We start from the raw sequence: 20,453 nt of genomic DNA, 5'->3' as shown, positions 1-20,453 counted from the left end.
GCCTATTTCTTCTTCATTTGTTAGGTCTGGTGGGTTTTTACCTTGCTCCTTCATCTGCTATGTGTTTTTCTGTCTTCTCATTTTGCTTAACCTACTGTGTTTGGGGTCTCCTTTTCGCAGGCTACAGGTTCATAGTTCCCATTGTTTTTGGTGTCTGCCCCCAGTGGCTAAGGTTGGTTCAGTGGGTTGTGTAGGCTTCCTGGTGGAGGGGACTAGTGCCTGTGTTCTGGTCGATGGGGCTGGATTTTGTCTTTCTGGCGGGCAGGTCCACCTCTGGTGGTGTGTTTGGGGTGTCTGTGGACTTATTATGATTTTAGGCAGCCTCTCTGCTAATGGGTGGGGTTGTGTTCCTGTCTTGCTAGTTGTTTGGCATAGGGTGTCCAGTAATGTAGGTTGCCGGTCGTCGAGTGGATCTGGGTCTTGATGTTGAGATGGAGATCTCTGGGAGATTTTTGCCGTTTGATATTATGTGGGAGGTCTCTGGTGGACCAATGTCCTGAACTTGGCTCTCCTACCTCAGAGGCACAGCCCTGACTCCTGGCTAGAGCACCAAGAGCCTTTTGGGACATCTGAGGTCTTCTGCCAATGTTCAGTAGGTGTTCTGTAGGAGTTGTTCCACATGTAGATGTATTTCTGTTGTATCTGTGGGGAGGAAGGTGATCTCCATGTCTTACTCTTCCGCCATCTTGAAGCTCCTCCTAAAACCGACTTCTTAATTGCATCTCTCAAAGCAACATTCTGGATCCTCCCATCATTCATAGAGTCCTTAGTGTTGCCAAGATTAATTGAGAAATGCCTAAAGGCAAAATAAACACTAGCACAACTTAATACTTAACCGTATCAGCTAGGAATGACGGTGCAATTAATGATAAAGATGTTAATAATTAGTTGTGGTATGTTAAATGTTACGCTCAGTGGTTATGTAGAGTGAAGCAAGAATTTCCTCGTGAGGGCAGAAATTAATGTTTCACCCTGATTGCTATTTTAATGTGCTTATTTTAAAGGGGCCATCCTGTAGAAACTCTTGGGCACATTTCCAATTATACATAAATGTAGAATTAATTATTATGGAAGCATAAAATTTTAGAGCTGGAACGACCTTCGTGGTCATTTAATCCAGTTCAGTCATTTTACAAATAAGTAAGAGTTATATGTCTTACTTAAATCCTTCCACAGTGTTGGAACCTTGCTTCCCAACTCTCAGACCGGTGATGGTGAAACCTTCTCAGATCCCCACAGGCAGAAGGGGGAGGAACTCTGAGGCATTCTCTTGCCTCAGAATTCCTGACGCATTGCTTGTTGTATTGCTCCCAAGGCTGTTACCCCACCTTGTGTTATGTTCTAGTTACTTTCAGTTGTACGGTTGGGATCTTGGGAACCCTCTCTGATTCACTTTTATATTTCTTCGTCATTCCTAACTCTGTATTTTGCAAACAGTATTTTCACAATACATTTGTATGCAGTGGTGTGCTGGAGTTTTTTTCCCTGCTTGTTAGAGATGATTGTGTCTTCACATCGATAGCTTGAAATTGGCCATGGTGGGAGTACTTACACCGTGGAAATGGACAAATGGCACAAATCAGGGCTTTTTTCCCACTGGAAAGCCAGTTGTTGGAAATTTACATGCACACTTCTGTTTACATGATTGTCATAAAACCTCACAAGGCAGCTGGTCTTGACAAAACCTAAAGGTCCATACCAATGTGCAGACGACCATTTACTCATCGTTCCGCATGGGTTTCGCATTGTTCAGCCTCCTCCCATTTCATCAGGGGTTGAGTATGACCCAGAGCAAGTCTCGCCTCAGGACGGCATTGGTCTTTGGTTGCTTAGCTAGGTTCCATTTACCTGGAAAAGCTATTTGGGCATGAATGGTCATGGAAACAGGGTCTGAAATATCAGGTACAATTAAGTGAGAAACGCCCCCCCGCAAACTATTATCTGAAAAAGAGCGAACAGTACGTTACTCTGGCTGAAAGTACAATTCTATCTTTATTCTTCTCAAAAAACCTTCAGTGGCTCCCTACAACCTACAAAAACACCCAAACTCCCTGACATAAATCACATACTGGCCGCAGCTTACCGTTCTAACCTCATGTTCCACCAGTCACATCACCCACTGTTGATTCCCACCTTCATTCTACATGGCAGCCTCTGTAGAGCCTCTGTTCCAGCCTCCAGAATCTTCCCTTCTGCTGGAAAGCCCTCTTTTACCTCCTTGTTCTACTGTAGGCTCTCTCCCAGGCTTCTGTTCCTACCCAGTTCCCTCTCCCATGTATCAGAGCTTCTGGGTTAACAGAACATCCTCTCTTGTGTGTCTCTCTTTAGGAGCAGGACCCGAGGTCCCATCGGCCCCGGCATGTATGGCTATGGTAAGGCCCCATACATCTTACCACTGCAGACGGACTCTGCACACCTGCCACAGAGGCTTCGGAGGCAGAGGCCCTCATCCCGGAATTCCAGGTCCCAGGGGGCATCTGGCTCTAGCCATGGCTACAACCCTGCAGCCCACCGGGCCCCCCGACATGGACCTCTGTACCAGAGTGACAGTGGACCTCGTCCTGGACTGCAAGTCTCGGAGGGCTCCATCTACCAGCTGCCTTTGACCCATGACCAAGGCTTCCCTGAAGCCTCAAATCTCTTCCACAACCCAGAAACAAGCAGCAGCCCTGGCCTGGGGGCCCACAGGGCAGCTCAGAGCTTCTCCCAGCCTGCCCGATCTACAGCAATCTCCTGCATTGGGGCCTATCGGCAGTACAAGCTGTGCAACACAAATGTGAGTATACACCGCCTGAGAGTGGCCCTGGAAACAGCTGCTACTCTTATCTTTCTGCTGGTTGGCAGTAACCATGGTGGAAGGCAGAGAGGGCATGTTGTTTTAGGCCACGTGAATGCACCTTTTAGCTTCCCTCCCTTTCGTTTCTCTTCATGTGCTCTTCCCATATACTTTTCTTTTTTATAAGGTTATTACTTTAGTAACTTATGGAGAACCTCTTGAATCACTTATTGACAATCACTATTGCTGCATACAGCAAAGAACCCTCACATTCTCAGTGGCTTTATATCAACAATATTTTTTCTTTGCTCGTGGGTCTGCGAGTCAAGTGCAGTTTGGCTAATTTAGGGCAACCAGTGGTGGTGTCAAAGATGTGGGAGTTTTGGGAGGTTTGACCAGCATGTGTATCATCCAGTAAGTTTCCGGGAGGCGCCCTGCTCTTCGAGGCATAAAGACTTTGGATATTGTATTGTGCAAAAGTCTGATAGTGAAAAATTGCTGAAGATTCTACAACTAATGATTCCACAGCAAAGCGAATTATAAATGGAAACTACATAAGATGACCAAATGTGTTTTTAAAAATAAATATCAGTTTAAAGACTTTATATAAAAGAGAGAGGAATGAGAATGTTTAAAGGTTAAACTTCCAAGTTACTATATTTTTCATTAATAATTTAATCTGCCTTAATAGTCTGTTACTGGGTAACAGGACAGCTGTTATATATTAGCTTCAATTTCCTCATTAAAAATATATTTCCTGCTGTAGAGTCCATAGAAATGACTTAATTTGTGATTTTAATAATTCCTCTGAATGCCTGGATTGCTTTTCAGCTTGTTCTTCCACTGACAGACTTCAGGAATTATTGATTTTTGTAAAGCAGTAATTTTCCTAAAGCCTAAAGTAATTTTCCTAAAGCCATCAGTCAACTAGTAAGTCTTAATTGAGCATCATTGCTTGTCTTGTAACGGACCAGGCTCCATGGAAGATAGAAGTCATATTATCTACCTCATGGAGTTGTTACGAGGATCAAATGAGGTGATGTTAAGAAAGTGCTTTATAAATTAAAAAAAAAATACTTGTGTCCATGATAAGACACCGTCCCTGTTCTGGAATATCCATTGCAATTTTTTAAAAATGAAATGAATTCATTTCTAATGTGGAATATATTCTCCCATTGACTAGTATGTGTCAGTTTTAAGGACCAAGTAATCCATAAAGAGAAGGGAAAAGAGAGAAGGCATTTGACATATATGTGGACCTGATAACTACTTAGCATTTCTTTCATTTAACCTACGTTTTTGAAGCATGCACTTTTTTCCAGACCTATGCTGCCAACAGCAGGGCTGTTTCTTCCCATATAAAAGCTGTGTCTTTTCCGGGTGCTGGATAACTCCACTACCGAGGAGATTGCATTGCAAGGAATATTTAAAAATTCTTGTGAATTCATGATGTCTGCACCATTTTGGACGTAGGTAAAACAATGTCTCACACATTTTCTTAGACAAAGAAGTAAATGTTGACAGAGGATTGTACAGGTTTAACTCCCTTCTTTTCACTGTAACATTCTGCATGCCATCACCCCAAGTCACATCCTACTTACCCTTATTGAGAGATAGCTTTCCTCAGAGGTCCCATTACTACATATCTTCTTTTTATAAGCCCATGGCTTCTTGTGACTTGGGCCATGCCCCATGGACACTTTAAAACTCCCTGTGTTAGTGGTCCCCAAACCACTCCTAGGTTTAATGATTTGCTAGGAAGACTCACGGGACTCAACATATAGTTGTATGCACAGTTATGATTTATTACAGTGAAAGGATACAGAGAAGAATCAGCAAAAAGAAAGGTGCATGGGGCCAAGTCCAGAGGAGAGCAGGCACAGTTTCCAAGAGTCCTGTCCCTGTGGAGTTGCACAGGATGTACTTCGTTCCCTCAGCAATGAGTTGTTACACACGTGAAGTGTTGTCTACCAGGGAAGCTCATTACAGATTCCATGGCCAAAGTTTATATTGGTGGCTAGTCACATAGGCACCCTTTGCCTGCTACATACTAAAGTTCCAGGTTCCCAAAAGGAAAGCAGGTGCTTAGCATAAAATATATTGCTTGTCCATTCATCTGATGATGGACACTTAGGTTGTTTCCATGTCCTGGCTATTGTAAATAGAGCTGCAATGAACATTTTGGTACGTGACTCTTTTTGAATTATGGTTTTCTCAGGGTATATGAATGGATAAAGAAGATGTGGCACATATATACAATGGAATATTACTCAGCCATAAAAAGAAACGAAATTGAGCTATATGTAATTAGGTGGATGGACCTAGAGTCTGTCATACAGAGTGAAGTAAGTCAGAAAGAGAAGAACAAATACTGTATGCTAACACATATATATGGAATTTAAGAAAAAAAATGTCAAGAAGAACCTAGGGGTAAGACAGGAATAAAGACACAGACCTACTAGAAAATGGACTTGAGGATATGGGGAGGGGGAAGGGTGAGCTGTGACAAAGTGAGAGAGTGGCATGGACATATATACACTACCAAACGTAAAATAGATAGCGAGTGGGAAGCAGCCGCATAGCAGAGGGAGATCAGCTCGGTGCTTTGTGACCACCTAGAGGGATGGGATGGGGAGGGTGGGAGGGAGGGAGACGTAAGAGGGAAGAGATATGGGAACATATGTATAACTGATTCACTTTGTTATAAAGCAGAAACTAACACACCATTGTAAAGCAATTATACTCCAATAAAGGTGTAAAAAAAAGTATATATATATATATATATATATATATATATATATATATATATATATATACACATTGCTTGTACATATAGTTGGAGCATAATGAGTCACTCTTATCACTTAGGGAGTGGTGGAAACCCTTTTGAAACCCAAGTTCCCAGACATCAGCCAAGGACCAACCTTGAATCACGCCTTTCTAAGGAGAGTAATCTCAGTCTCCTGTGTTGTCTTATTTGCACATCCTCCACGTGGACCCATGTGCTCTAGCATCTCAGCATCAATGACCTTATGTAGACATGTACGTATCCTCCTCAATGTCCAAGTGAGGGGATGGCATGAGTCCCCCAATTATGTAAATCTTCCCACTCAAAAAGGAAAGAGGTGAAGGGTAATACTGTGAACAAGGAATGAAAGTTATCACTTATGTCCTCTTCAAAAATTAGAAAATAATGCCTACATTTCGAGTTCTCACCCAGTTATTATCTGGGAGAAGAAAAAGAAGGGAAAGTAACCCAGGGTAGGTTGGAAATATCCACTGATTTCAGAACTTCATCCCTTTAACTAAGTGCCCAGTGTATCCCACCCCAGTTCTTGATGGAAGGCCCCCTTTCTAAAACTACCCCACAGTAAAGGGCTCAGTTCTGAGCTGTGAGGTCATGCTTATGACAGGTGGTCTGAATTAGGAGAAATGTTTTCGCAGCCTTGCAGATCTCCTCACTGGTCACAATCCCTCCCTCAACACAACAGAGAAGGTGCTAAAGGCAGCTACTTGTAGGTCGTAGCACTTGGTGCTGGAGCACTTAGTGAGGGGGAAGGAGCTCTGAGAGCACAGGGCAGGAGGCCACAGGGTTGAGGAAGCGAACAGTTGAGCTGGGCTTTCAAGGATGGCCCAAAAAGGGATAAGAGCATTTGGGGCCAAGGAAGCAGCTTAGTCAAGGACAAAAAAGCAGGGTTGTTTCAGGATCTTGGGTGCTGCAGTGCCTGCCAGGTGGTAGGGACCCTCCTTCCTTTCCCTCCTGCCTCCTTCTATCCACTTTAAATAATCCCGGTCTTAATGGGAAACTTATGCTTTCACATCTCAGAATACAGAATTATCACATGGTCTTGCTGGACTTTCATACATGAGATCGATGGGTGAGAAACATTTTAAACACAGTGAAAAATCAGAAAGCAATTCTAATCAACTGGTTTAATTGGATGTTAAGCCTGCAAGACAGTGTGGGACAGTGGGTTTGGGAGCTAAGTTGAGCTGGATACAAACCCCAGCTCCAACACGGGGAGCTGAGTGTCCTTGGACAAGTTACTTAACTCTTTGAGGATCATCTGTGAAGTGGGGAGAATAATAGTACCTGCTCCATAGGGTTGACATGAGGTTCAGATAAGGTCATGTGTAAAAGGAGCTTGGCATGTGCTGACACATTGTTAGTAAATAAACCGTTTGGACCTGGATAAGTGAACATGGCTGAAGATAAGAATGGCGTAAGATGTCTGCATATCTGAACAGCTCCCAATTCCTAAGGGCTGAGTCATGGAACTGTGGATGAAATGGTCAGACTTGCTCAGAGTCCCCTTTTGTCCTTTGGGTTAGCTGTGGTTGAGAGTCCTTTCCCTTTGCCCAAGAATAAAACAAAATTGCTGAGAGACCCAGCATTTTCGCTGTGATGTGGCTTTCAATGCAATCACCCTTGGATCATGTTTAAAGTGATAAAAGTCAGCCTATAGATAACTTCATGCCAATGAAGCCTTTATACCCTCAAATGTGCATATTTAATATTAAGCCCTACCTTGTGATGTCATCTGGGAATTTTAAGCATGCTAGTTTGTTTTGGGATTGTTCGGTTCATATAAGATGTCCTCTATGAAATAGTACTTCCGTATCAGTAATAAGTGCAGCACTAAAGATCCCTGAATGTAGACTTTAAAAATAAGGAAGGTTTTCTTTTTCCTTGCCTACAATGTGTATGAGGAAGTGAAGGTGATACACTCCAGTAAAAATAAAGTATCTGTGGTCTTTTAGAGCAGGCATCATCTTAGACGTCTACTAGTACGACAGTCCAGGTCACTCACTATTGCGGATTTTTGCTTGGAGTCCATAAGCACGGCACTGACATGGACTGAGTGGGGTCAGGGACGCTGAAAGTAGAGCAAGCTCTGAGCCTAAGCTCAAAGTCCAGCGGGAGAGAGAGACTCGTAAATAGGTAATAACAAGCGCAGGGCACAGGTACCACTCTACACGCACTTTGAAATCTCCAGGTAGTGGAAATGAACCTGGCTTGGGTGGAGGCAGCAAAGGCCTCCTGCAGGCGATCCAGCAGAACGGAGAGTTTCCTAGGGAGAGGGAGTGACAGGGATCTGAGAGCCCCTTTGTGCTCCCGTAAGGGCTGAGGATCAAGAAAGGGCGCTTGGAGGACCTCTCAGTGGAATGAGATGCTTTTGCCATGAGCGGTGGCTTCACCTGCAAATATGTCTTCAGCAGTGAAGGGGCAACATAGGGGTGTCCATGGTTTATCCACAGCCCTGCACTTCCTCAGCTATGGCTAAAAATTATAAGTATTCAAGCAATCGAGGAAATAGATAAGTTTCTTCTTCATGGACTTTCATTGAAGGTTAAGACCTGGGAGCAAAAGAACTAGAGTCTTTATAGGGGTGACACAGGGGAAGGAGAAAACCAAACCACAATCCCTCCTGGTGCCCGTGGAGATGTAGTAAAGATACAGTTCTTTTCTACTAGCTGTTTCTGGGGTTTTGTATTATTTTTTGCAAAATACATGAACCAACCAAGACACCTTATGCCCTCTGTCCTGGAGACCTAGGTGTCTCACTCCTGCCTTCTTCTCTTAAGCACTGTGAGTTCAGTGCTTCCTCCCCGGAGAGGGGACTGACACACAGGCTCCTTCTGGATCAGGGAGGTTGGAGGGAGTCACCAGGTGCAAGGCGGGGGCAAGCTTTCGAGTTTTTGAAGGGCTTTGCTGCCAAAGGAAAAATGATCCTGAACTTAGACTGAGTGCACTTAACGTTTCAAGGGGGAAAACCTCTGGGGCTAAAAAGCAGCTTTTAGCAAACAACGGCTGTGACGAGTTCTGGTATCAGTGACTCTCCAGTAAATTTCCCTGGGGTGGGACTGACTTCTGACAATGGATTTATCCATGTGGACTTGTTTCTGGCTCAAAGTAAGTGAAAATGAAGGGAAGATATTGGACAAATCTCAAATATAGCTAAGCACTCTTTAGGCAGATTCTAATTCTATCCCATTCCTAGTCTCATATGAAATGAGAGGAGCTGACAAACAACTTCCTGCATGCAGTTTACGGAGAAACTTAGCAAATGGGCCACGTCAAGAAGTCAGTGCAGTTCTTTAAGGTGTAAAACTTGACAGGAACTGTGGGACCGGTTAGCGGATGGACAGGTCATCTAACTAGAGGGCTCAACGTAGGTTTGTCCTATCGTGAGCTTGTCACCAGCCTCCTTATCTGGGAAATATATGCTAGTGTCAGTGCTTTTTGCCTTATTCTGCTTTCCATCTTCTCAGATCACTGGGAATTTTCCATAGAAAGTTCTCTTATTGACTTTCATATGTATATGAAAAGTAGCCTTACATATATATATATGAAATATGTATATGAATATTTTGTGAACATATACATATTAAATATGTTAAACATGTAAATATTAAATACAAATATTCAAATAAATTTCATATAGATATATTTCATATATATGAAATATAGATTATGAATCATACACATATATGTGAATTGTTCACAACTGTCACTTTTCATGATTATAAAAAGTAGTACAAATAGGAAGAAATATCACAGTGGTAGAGAGAGGTATATCCTAGTCTCTCTCCCAAGGTATAATCACAGTCAATCATTTAAAAGTTTTACTCTCATTCTCTCCATACATGTAAATAGTGTACCAACATCTCTGCTTCTTGATATATCAACTTAAAATTTTCTCTGACTCCTTACTCTGAAAGATGAAGAAATGATTCTCTTTCCTCCCACTCTGCTAGCCACATTTGATTTTCAGATATATTTTTATTATATATAGTATATTAACAGTTTTTATTGTCTTGATTTATCAATATTAGGAAGGATTGAGTCCCTCCTTATTTTGCAAGGTTAGAAATGTAGTACCCAGACAGTTCACCAAGTTCTTCTCATTGCATTATGTGTTTTGGTTTATGTTTTATTTGTTGTTGGGCTTTTTCATTTTTGTGTATTTTGTTTTGTTTTTTTTACCTTGGCCTGTGAAATCCCTACGAGAGACTATTATGAGGGACTTTTCTCTGTATCCTCAATGCTTGCAACACCTGACACATAGTAGGGGCACAGTGACTATTTGCCTTTGAAGGAATTTCACATCCTGTCTCAGCAGATAGCAGAGGGGAAGAAACCAGTTTTATTAATGTGATCCCCAAAGTAGCCACTGAGAAATTTATGCTCCCTGGGGGAGTAGGAGCTTTGGATTTAAGTTTACGTTTTGCGACATACTTCCTGGTTAGTTAGAAAAAAAGATATTCTCTTTCAGACCTTCTTACAGGCATCGAGATACATTTATAATCTAAAGAGAGAGAAATAAACAAGCATTCCTGGGGTAAGCCTAGGTCTGTATAGACATGTGTACAGAGTATTTATTTATTTATTTTTATAAATTTATTTATTTTATTTATTTATTTTTGGCTGCATTGGGTCTTCGTTGCTGCACATGGGCTTTCTCTAGTTGTGGTGAGCGGGGGCTACTCTTTGTTGCGGTGCATGGGCTTCTCATTGCGGTGGCTTCTCTTGTTGCCGAGCACAGGCTCTAGGCACGCGGGCTTCAGTAGTTGTGGCTCACGGACTTAGTTGCTCTGCGGCATGTGGGATCTTCCTGGACCAGGGCTCGAACTGCACTGGCAGGTGGGTTCTTAACCACTGCGCCACCTGGGAAGCCCTGTACAGAGTATTTAAAAAATAGGCTTCTCGCGGGTGAATGGATGGGCTTAGTTATAATAATATCCTTTGGGTCTTTGATGTATTTATTGAGTAAGAGAGAAACTCCTTTCTCTAGGAGAACAGTATGAACTTGGATAGGAAAAAAAAAAAAAAGCGTTTGAGAACTAAGAAAACCTCAGTTATTTGTTTTTTGTTTTTTAAATCCAAAGCCTTTACCCTGCTCTTTTGGACAAACCAATTCACTGACTGTCTAGAGGGCCCTGGAAGTGGTAGGAGGTGGCAGAAGAGTTTTTGTGAGGTTGAGTTTGTTCCAAGTGACTTGAGAAAGCAGATATTAAACATATTTGAAAACTGTGCTGGATAACTTGTAAGAAATTGTGGTCCATGGTTATATGATTCTATATCATATAACAAGATGATGGGAAATGAAGCCCATCTTCCATCTGTAGAAGAGAAAAGAAGGGAATGTTTGCTCAGAACACCTACCTGTCGGGCACCTAACAGCTTCTGGAACTGCTCGATTCATCTTTGATGTCTTCTTAGATTCCAATTCAGCTAACATTTATTGAGCATTACTATGAGCTAGAAACTTTAATATATTACTAGTTTACTCCTCACAGAATTCCTGGGTTAGGGGGTGAGGGGAGTGGTGCACGGCTTGTTACTGAAATGCAGTCATTTAGGTTTAGAAGAGCAAACTGCTTTGCCCAAGGTCACATAGCCACTTTCTCATGGCAGTGCAGGGACATTTTCTAGATTTTTTTCTTTAGATTTTTTTTTCACTCTGGTGATGTTAAATACATCATGTGTTGCTATGGTAGCCGGTCTTTTGATTGAATCCAGAGCAATGCAAAGGGTAAAAACAAAAATGCATATTGGACCCAGGCAGACCCCAAGGTCGTGTTCCTTGGTGTCATCTTCATCGGGGATGATACTCTTCAGTCTCCTGGGGAACTGAAAGTAATTAATTACTGAAAGTTAATTGTGTGATCACCGACAGCGGCCTCTTGAGCAGTGAAGTTACGTGCGGGCGGGCAGTTGTCATCTCAGATTAACCAGGGTCACTAGAAACATAGTCAGAGTTTCCATAATACTCTTTGTGACTCATAGCAACTCCAGGCAGTTGTCTAGATGGAACTTTGGATAGGGCCTGAAGTGCTTTATCAGGATTCAGCTCATTATATTAAAGTAAATCTTTATTCTTCTTCCCATAAGAGACCAGTGGGAATATCCCTCCCTCTTTGTGGTGGAAAGGAGTCATTTGAAGGGAGGTTATCTCCCAGGGCCATTGCTTGGCTATAAAGCTCCGGTCTTAGCTGGCCCCATCCCGAATGAGCCTGATCTCTATCTACATGGCTTTTCCCTTGTTTCAGTTTTCTGGCCTGAAGATTATAAGAATCCGTGCCCATAGAAAGGATCAGCAGTCTGCAGGAAATCTGCCCAAAGCCAACTCACAGTGTAATATAGAGACAGTTACTGATAAGTGAGGGTGACTCAGTCTATGGCATCAGGAAACAACCCACTTAAAGTATAACAAATGTAAAATGATCTGTAACCTGGAAGTTTTAACTTCAGAGAGTCTGTTAAAATGAGAGGAGATCTTTTACTGATAATAGTATAAATACAAACAGATGTAATCTACAAACGAGACATGAAACAGAAATTCCCCAGCCCTCCTTGGTTTTCATCCTCAATCCACGGCTCCCTGATCCTTGTTGCTGGGGTCACTTCAGTAGGCCTCAGAGGCTGAATCTGAACTTGTTCTCCAGTACGTCTCCTGACAATAGGCGAGAAGAAGTTTACGGCCCTCTTGTCTGAGGGCCCATTGCAAATTAACTTTGCTATCCACACGTTCTTGAGGGGCACTGTGGCATAGTGGTTACTGTCGTGGGTTCTAGGTTCAAATCCTGACTCCCCCTGTGGCCTTGGGCAGCTCATTTAACTTTTCTTTGCCTTGGCTTCCTCATCTGTAAAATGGATATAACAGTGGTTGTGCGGATTAAATGAGCAAATATACATAAATCATATGAGGGAGTGGCTGACATTGAGTAAGTGTCAATAAAAGTTAGCTATTCTCAACACCATCATCATCATTATCACCCCAGGCATCTGTGTTCCTCACCTGTACCATAATTCTGTCTCAGTAGCCCACTTCCGTATCTGGACTCTGTGAGGCTTGCATTTCTCTGGCCAGGTCTCTCTCCTCCCCAGGAAGTAGTGTCTTGCCTTTAACTGGCAGCTCACCCGGTGTCTTGTGGGTCCCTGCTCAGGGTCATGCACAGGGAGACCCCCATCTTCCAGAGCACCTTGTTACCTCCTGCTGCACCTTCCCATGCTAGGTGCTCGCTGGATACCATAGTCAACCTCTGGGCTCAGCTGCCTCCTAGCAACTGCAGGTGGATTTGCTGCTTCAGCACCTGATCCCTCACTGTGGGTCTGATGCCACGTTAGGCCCTCTGGCCTTAGGAGGTAACTGGGCCACACTCAAATATAAAGAACTTGTTGATGACCAGGGACAGGGTATCCTGAATGATGCGTCACAGGTAGCTAGTTGATTAGGCAGATGCTTATGGATATAATAAGAGCAACAGTCATTAGCATTAAAAACACTGATAAAAATGTTATCAGTGTTGAGCCCTTCCAGCTTTGCGTGACTGTGTGTTTGGAAGGGCTCAATACAGATATATTTTTATAACATAAATGTCATATATTTATTGTAGAGAAAGTAGACAATACAAATAAACCAAAACTTAATTGTAAAAAGAAAACTTCTATAACTCACCTTCCAGACATAACACTTTTAGTCTCTCTCTCTCTACACACACACACCCCACACACATAATCACTTTTTTCACTTAATGGATTGTGGACTGCTTTCCATGGCATGAAATATGCATTTATATCATCAAATATCGAGCAATTCAGAGTGATTCTGAAGGTGTGTTGTTTCGTGGTCCAGCCCATTGGCACTATGTTACGGATGGGTAGAAAGAGGTTAAACAGACTGGCTAAGTTTTTGTGGTCTGCAGCTTCTAATTCTGGTAATTGCCACTAGGTTAATTAGGGTGGCTTCTGGCTGGAGCCTCATTTAGAGCAGCTTGGCTTTACGTAGTTATTTGAGGAACGGGACCTTTGGCCCACTTGTTCTGGTCTCTTTCCATTACAAAAACCTGCCACCCACCCAGCAGCGGATCTGGAGTTTCTAGCGATGGCCGGGGTGGCTGGTCAGCATTCTAGGCTCTGTCTCTGTGACACTGTGGGACCTCTGGTAAGGTACGCCGCTTCACCACACCTCTGTTTCCTCATCTTTAAGTTAAAGGGGTTGGATTTGCTTTTCTTCTGCTCTTACACTGTGATTTCATGTTAAGTAATTTGGCGTGTGATTGAGGCTTGGGAGTGGCTCTTAATTGCGGCTGCCTAGTCTGGTGCCAGGCTGGCTGCACCAGAGGGAGCACTCCGAGTGTATATTCCTTAGCCTCTTGCCCACCCTCCACTGGGGCGAAGCCCGAGAATCTGTATTTTTAACACACCCCTTAGCGATTCGTTCTCATCGCAAGGATGGTACTTAACTCCCAAGCTGCCCAGCTGATCCCATCCTAGTCGAACTTCGGTTCTGGCCAAAGGGTTGTAACAAGCATCTTAACTCCAAATCCTTCACGGAGGCAGCTGGTAGTGCTGGAAGCCTACACGGTTCCGGCTTCAGGACCACCAGCAGCTTGGCTTCCAGAGCCCTTGGAGACAGCCTTCCCCAGCCTGTCAGCTTCTCACCCTTTGTCAGAGCCTAGCCGGCCCTGCCCATCCTTCCGGCCTTTTTCCCCACCAGTTTCCACCACGTTCTGCTTCACATGGTTTCTTGCTCCATATGGTTTGGCTCAGGCCGCAGCAGGGTTATGACCACCCTGAGTGTCTGTCCCAGCAGCCTCTCCAAGTGCCCTTGATCAAGCAGGGGATGTTTTTCCTTCCACCTGGTTTCATTTCTCCCTCTGTTCCCTCATCTTCCACGAGACCTGATGTTTCTGATACATACAGTAGATTTCTTTCTAAATCCTTCAGGACGTGAGCTATCATATTAGCAGTTTACTCCAGAGACTTCTATACAGAGCTTTTCATATTTAAGGGGCCAGATGCCTTTCCCGTCTGATTATTAAAACACCCCCTCACCACACACACACCTTACACTTAAGCAGAGTGTTGCTAGTTTTAAAGAGCTAGATCCTAGCTTTAAAGGAGAGATTGTGATCTTATTTCACATTTGCTCATATTTATCATTTATAAATGGGACTTCCCTGGTGGCGCAGTGGTTAAGAACCTGCCTGCCAATGAAGGGGACACGGGTTCGAGCCCTGGTCCGGGAAGATCCCACATGCCGCGGAGCAACTAAGCCCGTGCGCCACAACTACTGAAGCCCGCGCGCCTAGAGCCCGTGCTGTGCAACAAAAGAAGCCACTGCATTGAGAAGCAAAAATATATATAAATGAATTAATTTTTTTAAAAAGAGATATTTGTTAAAAAAAAAAAAAGAGAAAGAAAGAAAGAAACCGTCCTGCCAGATTTACTGAATAATAATCCTTGGAGGAGGGATCCAGGAGTTTGCATCTCCCAGGAGCTCTCTGGGTGGTTCTTTTGCATGTCGAAGGCTAGGAGCTCTTGCTTTAGACGGTGGAGAGAATTTAGACCAGAATTTAGACACAATGGGAGGACACTGAGAGAGAGCCTGGTGGGCACCAGACTTCTTGGGGTTCAATCCAGCCTCTGTCCTCACTGGCTGTGTGGCTGCTTCATGCCTCAGTTGGCTCACCTGTGAAAAAAAATCTAAAAATACCATATCAATCACATTGGTCATCGTGAAGATTAAGTTAGTTAATATGTGACATATGCTTAAAATAGTGCCTGCACCTAGGAAGAGCGCTGTACATGTTTGCTGTGAATATTATCCCACGCACAGGAATGGCACGAACAAAGTCAGACAGATGGAGATGGATGGCCTCTTTGAGGGAGGCGAGCAGACCACTTTGTCAGGAGCAGGTTTGGGTCGGTGGTTCTCAAATTATGGTATGGAGAAACAACACGGGGAGCGTGTGAAAACTTTAGCGTCCTTCCAAAGTTTCTAATTTAGTAAACTTGGAATGAAGCCTTGGGATCTGCATTTAAAATTTTCGATACAGGTGATCAGCACATTTGTAGAACCCCAGGTTTCGGTGGAGGAGGACTGACATTTAACATTGGAGAGGTCTCCTGGGATTTGGCTGGGGCCATGAAGAGATATGGACGCTAATTGCATGTTTAATATCTGCTTTATTAGGTGTGTCCAGAAAGCAGTAGAAGTATCTGGGAGGTACAATGTGCATCCTACAACAACAAGCCGTTCATGGGCCGGTTTTATGAATGGGAACCGTTTGCAGAAGGTAAGAATAGCCCTAGCCCTGTGCACAGCAATTATTTTCTGTCTGTTCTCCAACCCTGTTGCCCTTTGGTTATTGCTGGAGGAATTGGTGTGATCCTGGCTAGAGTGACAATGAGGGAGAAAGTGTGACCCCCAGGGCAAGGGGGAGCCGGTAGGGGTCTTTACCAAAGGTAGGGGAGCTCAGGTGACACCTGGACCATCAGTCAGATGGATGAGGCATTGGCTGAAACAAGCAGTGTCTGATGCTGGCAGGATGAGTGAGACAGGACAGGGTTTGTGGAATGGGTTAGAGCGAGAGTTTCAAGCTAAGGTTGTGAGGAGTGAACAGGGATGGAGTTTCCCTTTTCCTTGGTTCCTGCTACAAGCGCTGGTGTGGTGGCTTAAGGGAGCACGTAGAGTTGTAGGGTTGACAGTTGTTTGGCTTTTGTGCTGGGGGAGCCTTCAATGCTTTTTCCAAAGATGAAGTGTGGTAGGTAGCCATTGCCCTTGGGACCAAGGTTCCTGCCTTTTCAAAATGATGGAAGATCTGATATTGGTAGAGCTTCTCAGTGCTGTTCTACATCTTGGAGTCACTTTCCTTTGTTGAAGCGCAGATGATAACATGGCTTTTGGGCTGAGAAGTGTTCAATTCTGAGATATATCTTCCCATCGCAGAGAAAGTAGGCTCCAAAGTGGTGATGGGTCGAGCAAAACGTGTGGGGTTCAATACCGACAGCCATGCTGGCCAGAGGAGAGAGTGCAGCTGCCCTCAGTGTTCAGCTCAACGTCAGCCCAAGGCAGTGACTGGGGCAGCTGGACTGGGCCACAACCCAGTGTGTGGAACACGGCTGTTATGTCCGAGCTCTGGAGAAATTGCCCTGGGGAGGGCTTGATAATGAGTTGTGCGGATTCCATTACAGAATCAATGTCCAAATGTGGAAGGTTGTGCCTAGATGTCAGCCCTTGAGGAGGAGAAGGCAGGATTGATGTCTGCTGTGAAATGGGATGCAGAATTATTCTTGTCTGTGCATTTTTCTCAGAGAAGAGTCTGTAGCCTTGTTTGGGTTCTCAAAGTGGTCTCATGACCACTGCCCACTAGAATTGCTGAAGAACCTTCTAGAAATACTGATGCCTGGGCACCACTCCCAGGGACTGTGATTTAATTGGTTTGGGGTACAGCCTGGGCATGAGGATATTTTAAAGATCCCAAGTAATTCTAATGAGCAGCTGGAGTTGAGAACCTCTAATCCAAGAGGGAGGCAGGATTTCAGAAGAGCTGGTGACTCTGGCTTAAATTAAAGGCACAGAATCATGGGTGTTTCATAACCTGTGAAATATATTCTTGTGTCAGAACAACAGTACGTGTCAGTGAGCATTTTGTCTGAACTGCACCCTTGCTTTATTGCTGGCTGTGGATAATAATAGCTGCTTTGCCGTGATTCACTGGGAAGAAAGGCGATTCCTCCAGCCGTGCACTGTGCTCCCCATTGTTTCCCCTGGAGCTGGAGCCCCGTTGCCCAACCCTCTCTGCTTAGTTCAGGGAGGTCATCTGCCAGCCGGCTGATCCTGTCAAGCCTGGTAGACTCAGGTCTAATGTCAAAAGCCCTTTGCCTCCCGCAAAGAAAACTTGTGCTAATATTTTCCCCTATTATCAATATTCCCTGTGGATGCCTGCTATCGTCTGGTTTATGTATGATTCTCCCTTTTCTGTTCTTTTGTTTGCCCTGACGTGTGCTGGACTTTAATTGTGAGTCCTGGCGGGGGGAAGGGAGGAGGCTTTTTGAACATTTGATTTAACTTTTTATTTTGGAAAATTTCAAATGTATGTAAAAATAGAATAGTATAATCGTATAATAATAACCTATTTACCCGTCACTTAGTTTCAACAGTTATCAACTCATGGCTAATCTTTTTCATATATAACCCACCCACTCTTCCCCATCCAGATATGGGGAGCTATTTGAATTCACATTATATAGCATAATTCACTGGTGCATATATTAATTAGAACTCTTGGTTGTTAGTGACCGAAATCCAACCTACCTATATATAAACAAGAAAGATATTTTGTTGGTCATGTTACTGGGAAGTCCAAGAGGTGGGCTGGGATTCAGATATGGCTGCATTCCAGGGATTCAATAATATTAGGACCCTGCTTTTCTCTATCTTTCTCCATCTCTTGGGTCTGTTTACTTACTTCTCAGGTGGATGGGCAGGCTTACATGGCTTTGAACTTGCAATCACAGTGAGAAAGACTCTGTCTTATCTAGTGCTGTGGGTTGAATTGTGTCCCACAAAAAAGATATGTTTAAGTCCTATCCCTGGTACCTATGAATTTGCTTATTTGGAAATAGGGTCTTTGCATGGTAATTAAGGTGCAAGTTAAGAAGAGGTCATACTGGATTAGGGTGGGCCCTTATCCAATATGACTGGTGCCCTTATAAAAAGAGAAGAGGCACAGAGGCACACATACAGGGAACACTCGGGCACAGAGACAGAGGGAAGATGGCCACGTGACGACCAAGGTGGAGATTAGAGTGATGGCAGCTCAAGTCAAGGAGCACCAAGGATTTCGGGAAAGCACCCGAAACCAGGGGAAGGCACAGAAAGGTTCTTCCCCAGAGATTGCAGAGGGAGTGGGGCCCCACCAACACCTTGATTTTGAATTTCCAGCCTCCAGGACTGTGAGAGAATATATTTATGTTGTTTTAAACCACCCAGTTTGTGGTAATTTGTTATGGCAGCCTAGGAAACTAGCATGCCTAGTGATGGTTTCAATCTCAGAAAAACCACCCTGTGATCTTGTTTGGATCATATCCCCATCCCTGGACCTGAGTTCAGGGCCTGAGGGGGTCGTTGGGCTAACTCAGGTCATGTGACCGACCCCCTGGTGGGAAACACACATCCCAGCAAGCGGAGGTGGGGAAGAGGGGATGGTGACAGACAGAAAAACAGAATCTTCTACAGAAATTATTATCTACTTTTTGGCCATAAGCCCTGAAAGTTTGAAGAAGGCAATTAGAATCCTGGTATTTTACAAAGAAAAGAAAAATGCAGACTAGCAGCAGACTGAAGAAATCAGCTATCTTCTACAAAGTGTTCGTTACTTTGCCTAGAAAATTCAGCATTCTTTAAAAATATTTATTGACGTTAATATGTCTCACACGCCTAGAAGAGGATCCCATAGTCACCGAAGCTGCATTTACTTTGGCTTTCTTTAAACAATTCTTCTTGCTGCTAAGATTGTTTTCCTGATTTTGTCCTCTTTCCTCTTAAATGACTCCCAGGCTGACCAGTGGGAGGAAGACGCTGTTAATGTTTCTGCAGGGTGTTCATACTTTACGGCTGGATTTTGCATTGGGCTCTTGGTTTTGTTTGGAAGTCTACTGCTATTTGCACGTGCCTACTTAGGGAAACAGCTGCACTCATTCAGTCCAATGCCACACAGAATAGTAAAAGCAGAGTACACTGTCTGATAAACACATTAATTTCTCCACATGCTTCTTCTTAGGCTTTTAAATGCATTTCCTGGATATGGTGATCTGTCCTAAGATAATGCGTCTAGGAATTTTTCTCATAGACCTAATACCGTAAAGACGATAGAAGTAGAATTTCAGTGCCTCTGCATCCCTGTTTACTCAGGACAGCGATAGTTCATGCCTGTCACCCTAGTCCCCCTTCGTTCAAAACCTCTTTGGACAATAAATTATATGGTCAACCTAACTATAATGGGAAAGTCTTCTTTAATAGGAAGACATTTTTTTAGGTGCATTGGGGAAAATTGTACCTGTTTTCACGACTAGAGTGTTGGGTCTGGGCGGCACTAGAATCTAGAGTTTTTCTGGGTCGCTGTGGGCTATTCAGCAGCAGGCATCAGTCTTAATCCATAAATCAGGGACAGCTTTGTATTGGAGTACTGTAAGTGCACTGTGTGTCCTCAACAGCTGAACTAAATAGAGTGCAGATCTAGAAGCCAAAAGTGAGGCTGAGTCAGGAATTGGAGGTTGCTAAGTGGTCACGTGACCAGGGCCACTGTATCTGTCAGGCCTTAGTAGCTCATGCTGCAGGAACAAAGAGCCCCCAGATCCTAATGAACAAAGAACCTCCAAATCCCTAATGACATGAACAAAAGTTTGTCTTATGCTTATGCTCCCTGTGTAATGTAGTAAGTATTCTTTTCATTCGGGGACCCAGGCTGATAGAAGCTGCACCTCAACTTCTGCTTCCACTGAAGCAGGGAAAGGGAGCAAGTGAATCACACATGGGTTCTTAAAGCTTCTACTGGAAGCGATCCCTGTTGTTTCTGCTCACATCTCATTGGCCACAGCAAGTGGCATGTCACACTGAACTTCAAGGGCAGCAGGGAGGTACCCATCCCACTGTGTGCTCAAAGGAGGAGAAATTGAATATCTGTGACCAGCCCTAATGACTAGCACAGGCAGCAACCTCCAACAGTGCCTTCCTTTTAAGGCCAGGAGACTTTTATTAGGCTGCTTGCAAGGAGAGTAGATTTTGCTCCAGGAAATATTAAAGGTGCCACATAGTCTCTAATAGCCACAGAGCCCTGAGCCACTGAGACCATTTCTTCTCCTTGACTAAAGCTCCGAGGGGCA

At 43.9% G+C, this 20,453-nt stretch overlaps 1 protein-coding gene across 1 annotated transcript in view; it reads left to right on the top strand.

Annotated features, from left to right (window-relative positions):
* THSD4 (thrombospondin type 1 domain containing 4) overlaps positions 1–20,453 on the top strand; it is a 566,477-nt gene that overhangs the window by 112,269 nt on the left and 433,755 nt on the right. Inside the window, exons 5-6 of the mRNA XM_060005674.1 lie at positions 2,329–2,776; positions 15,760–15,862. Of these exons, the coding sequence (XP_059861657.1) occupies positions 2,329–2,776; positions 15,760–15,862 (551 nt within the window). The remainder of the gene's footprint in view (positions 1–2,328; positions 2,777–15,759; positions 15,863–20,453) is intronic.

Source organism: Delphinus delphis, chromosome 2 (genome assembly GCF_949987515.2).
Source record: "Delphinus delphis chromosome 2, mDelDel1.2, whole genome shotgun sequence".
Taxonomy (NCBI): Eukaryota; Metazoa; Chordata; class Mammalia; order Artiodactyla; family Delphinidae; genus Delphinus; species Delphinus delphis.
This window is presented reverse-complemented; position numbering and strand designations above follow the sequence as displayed.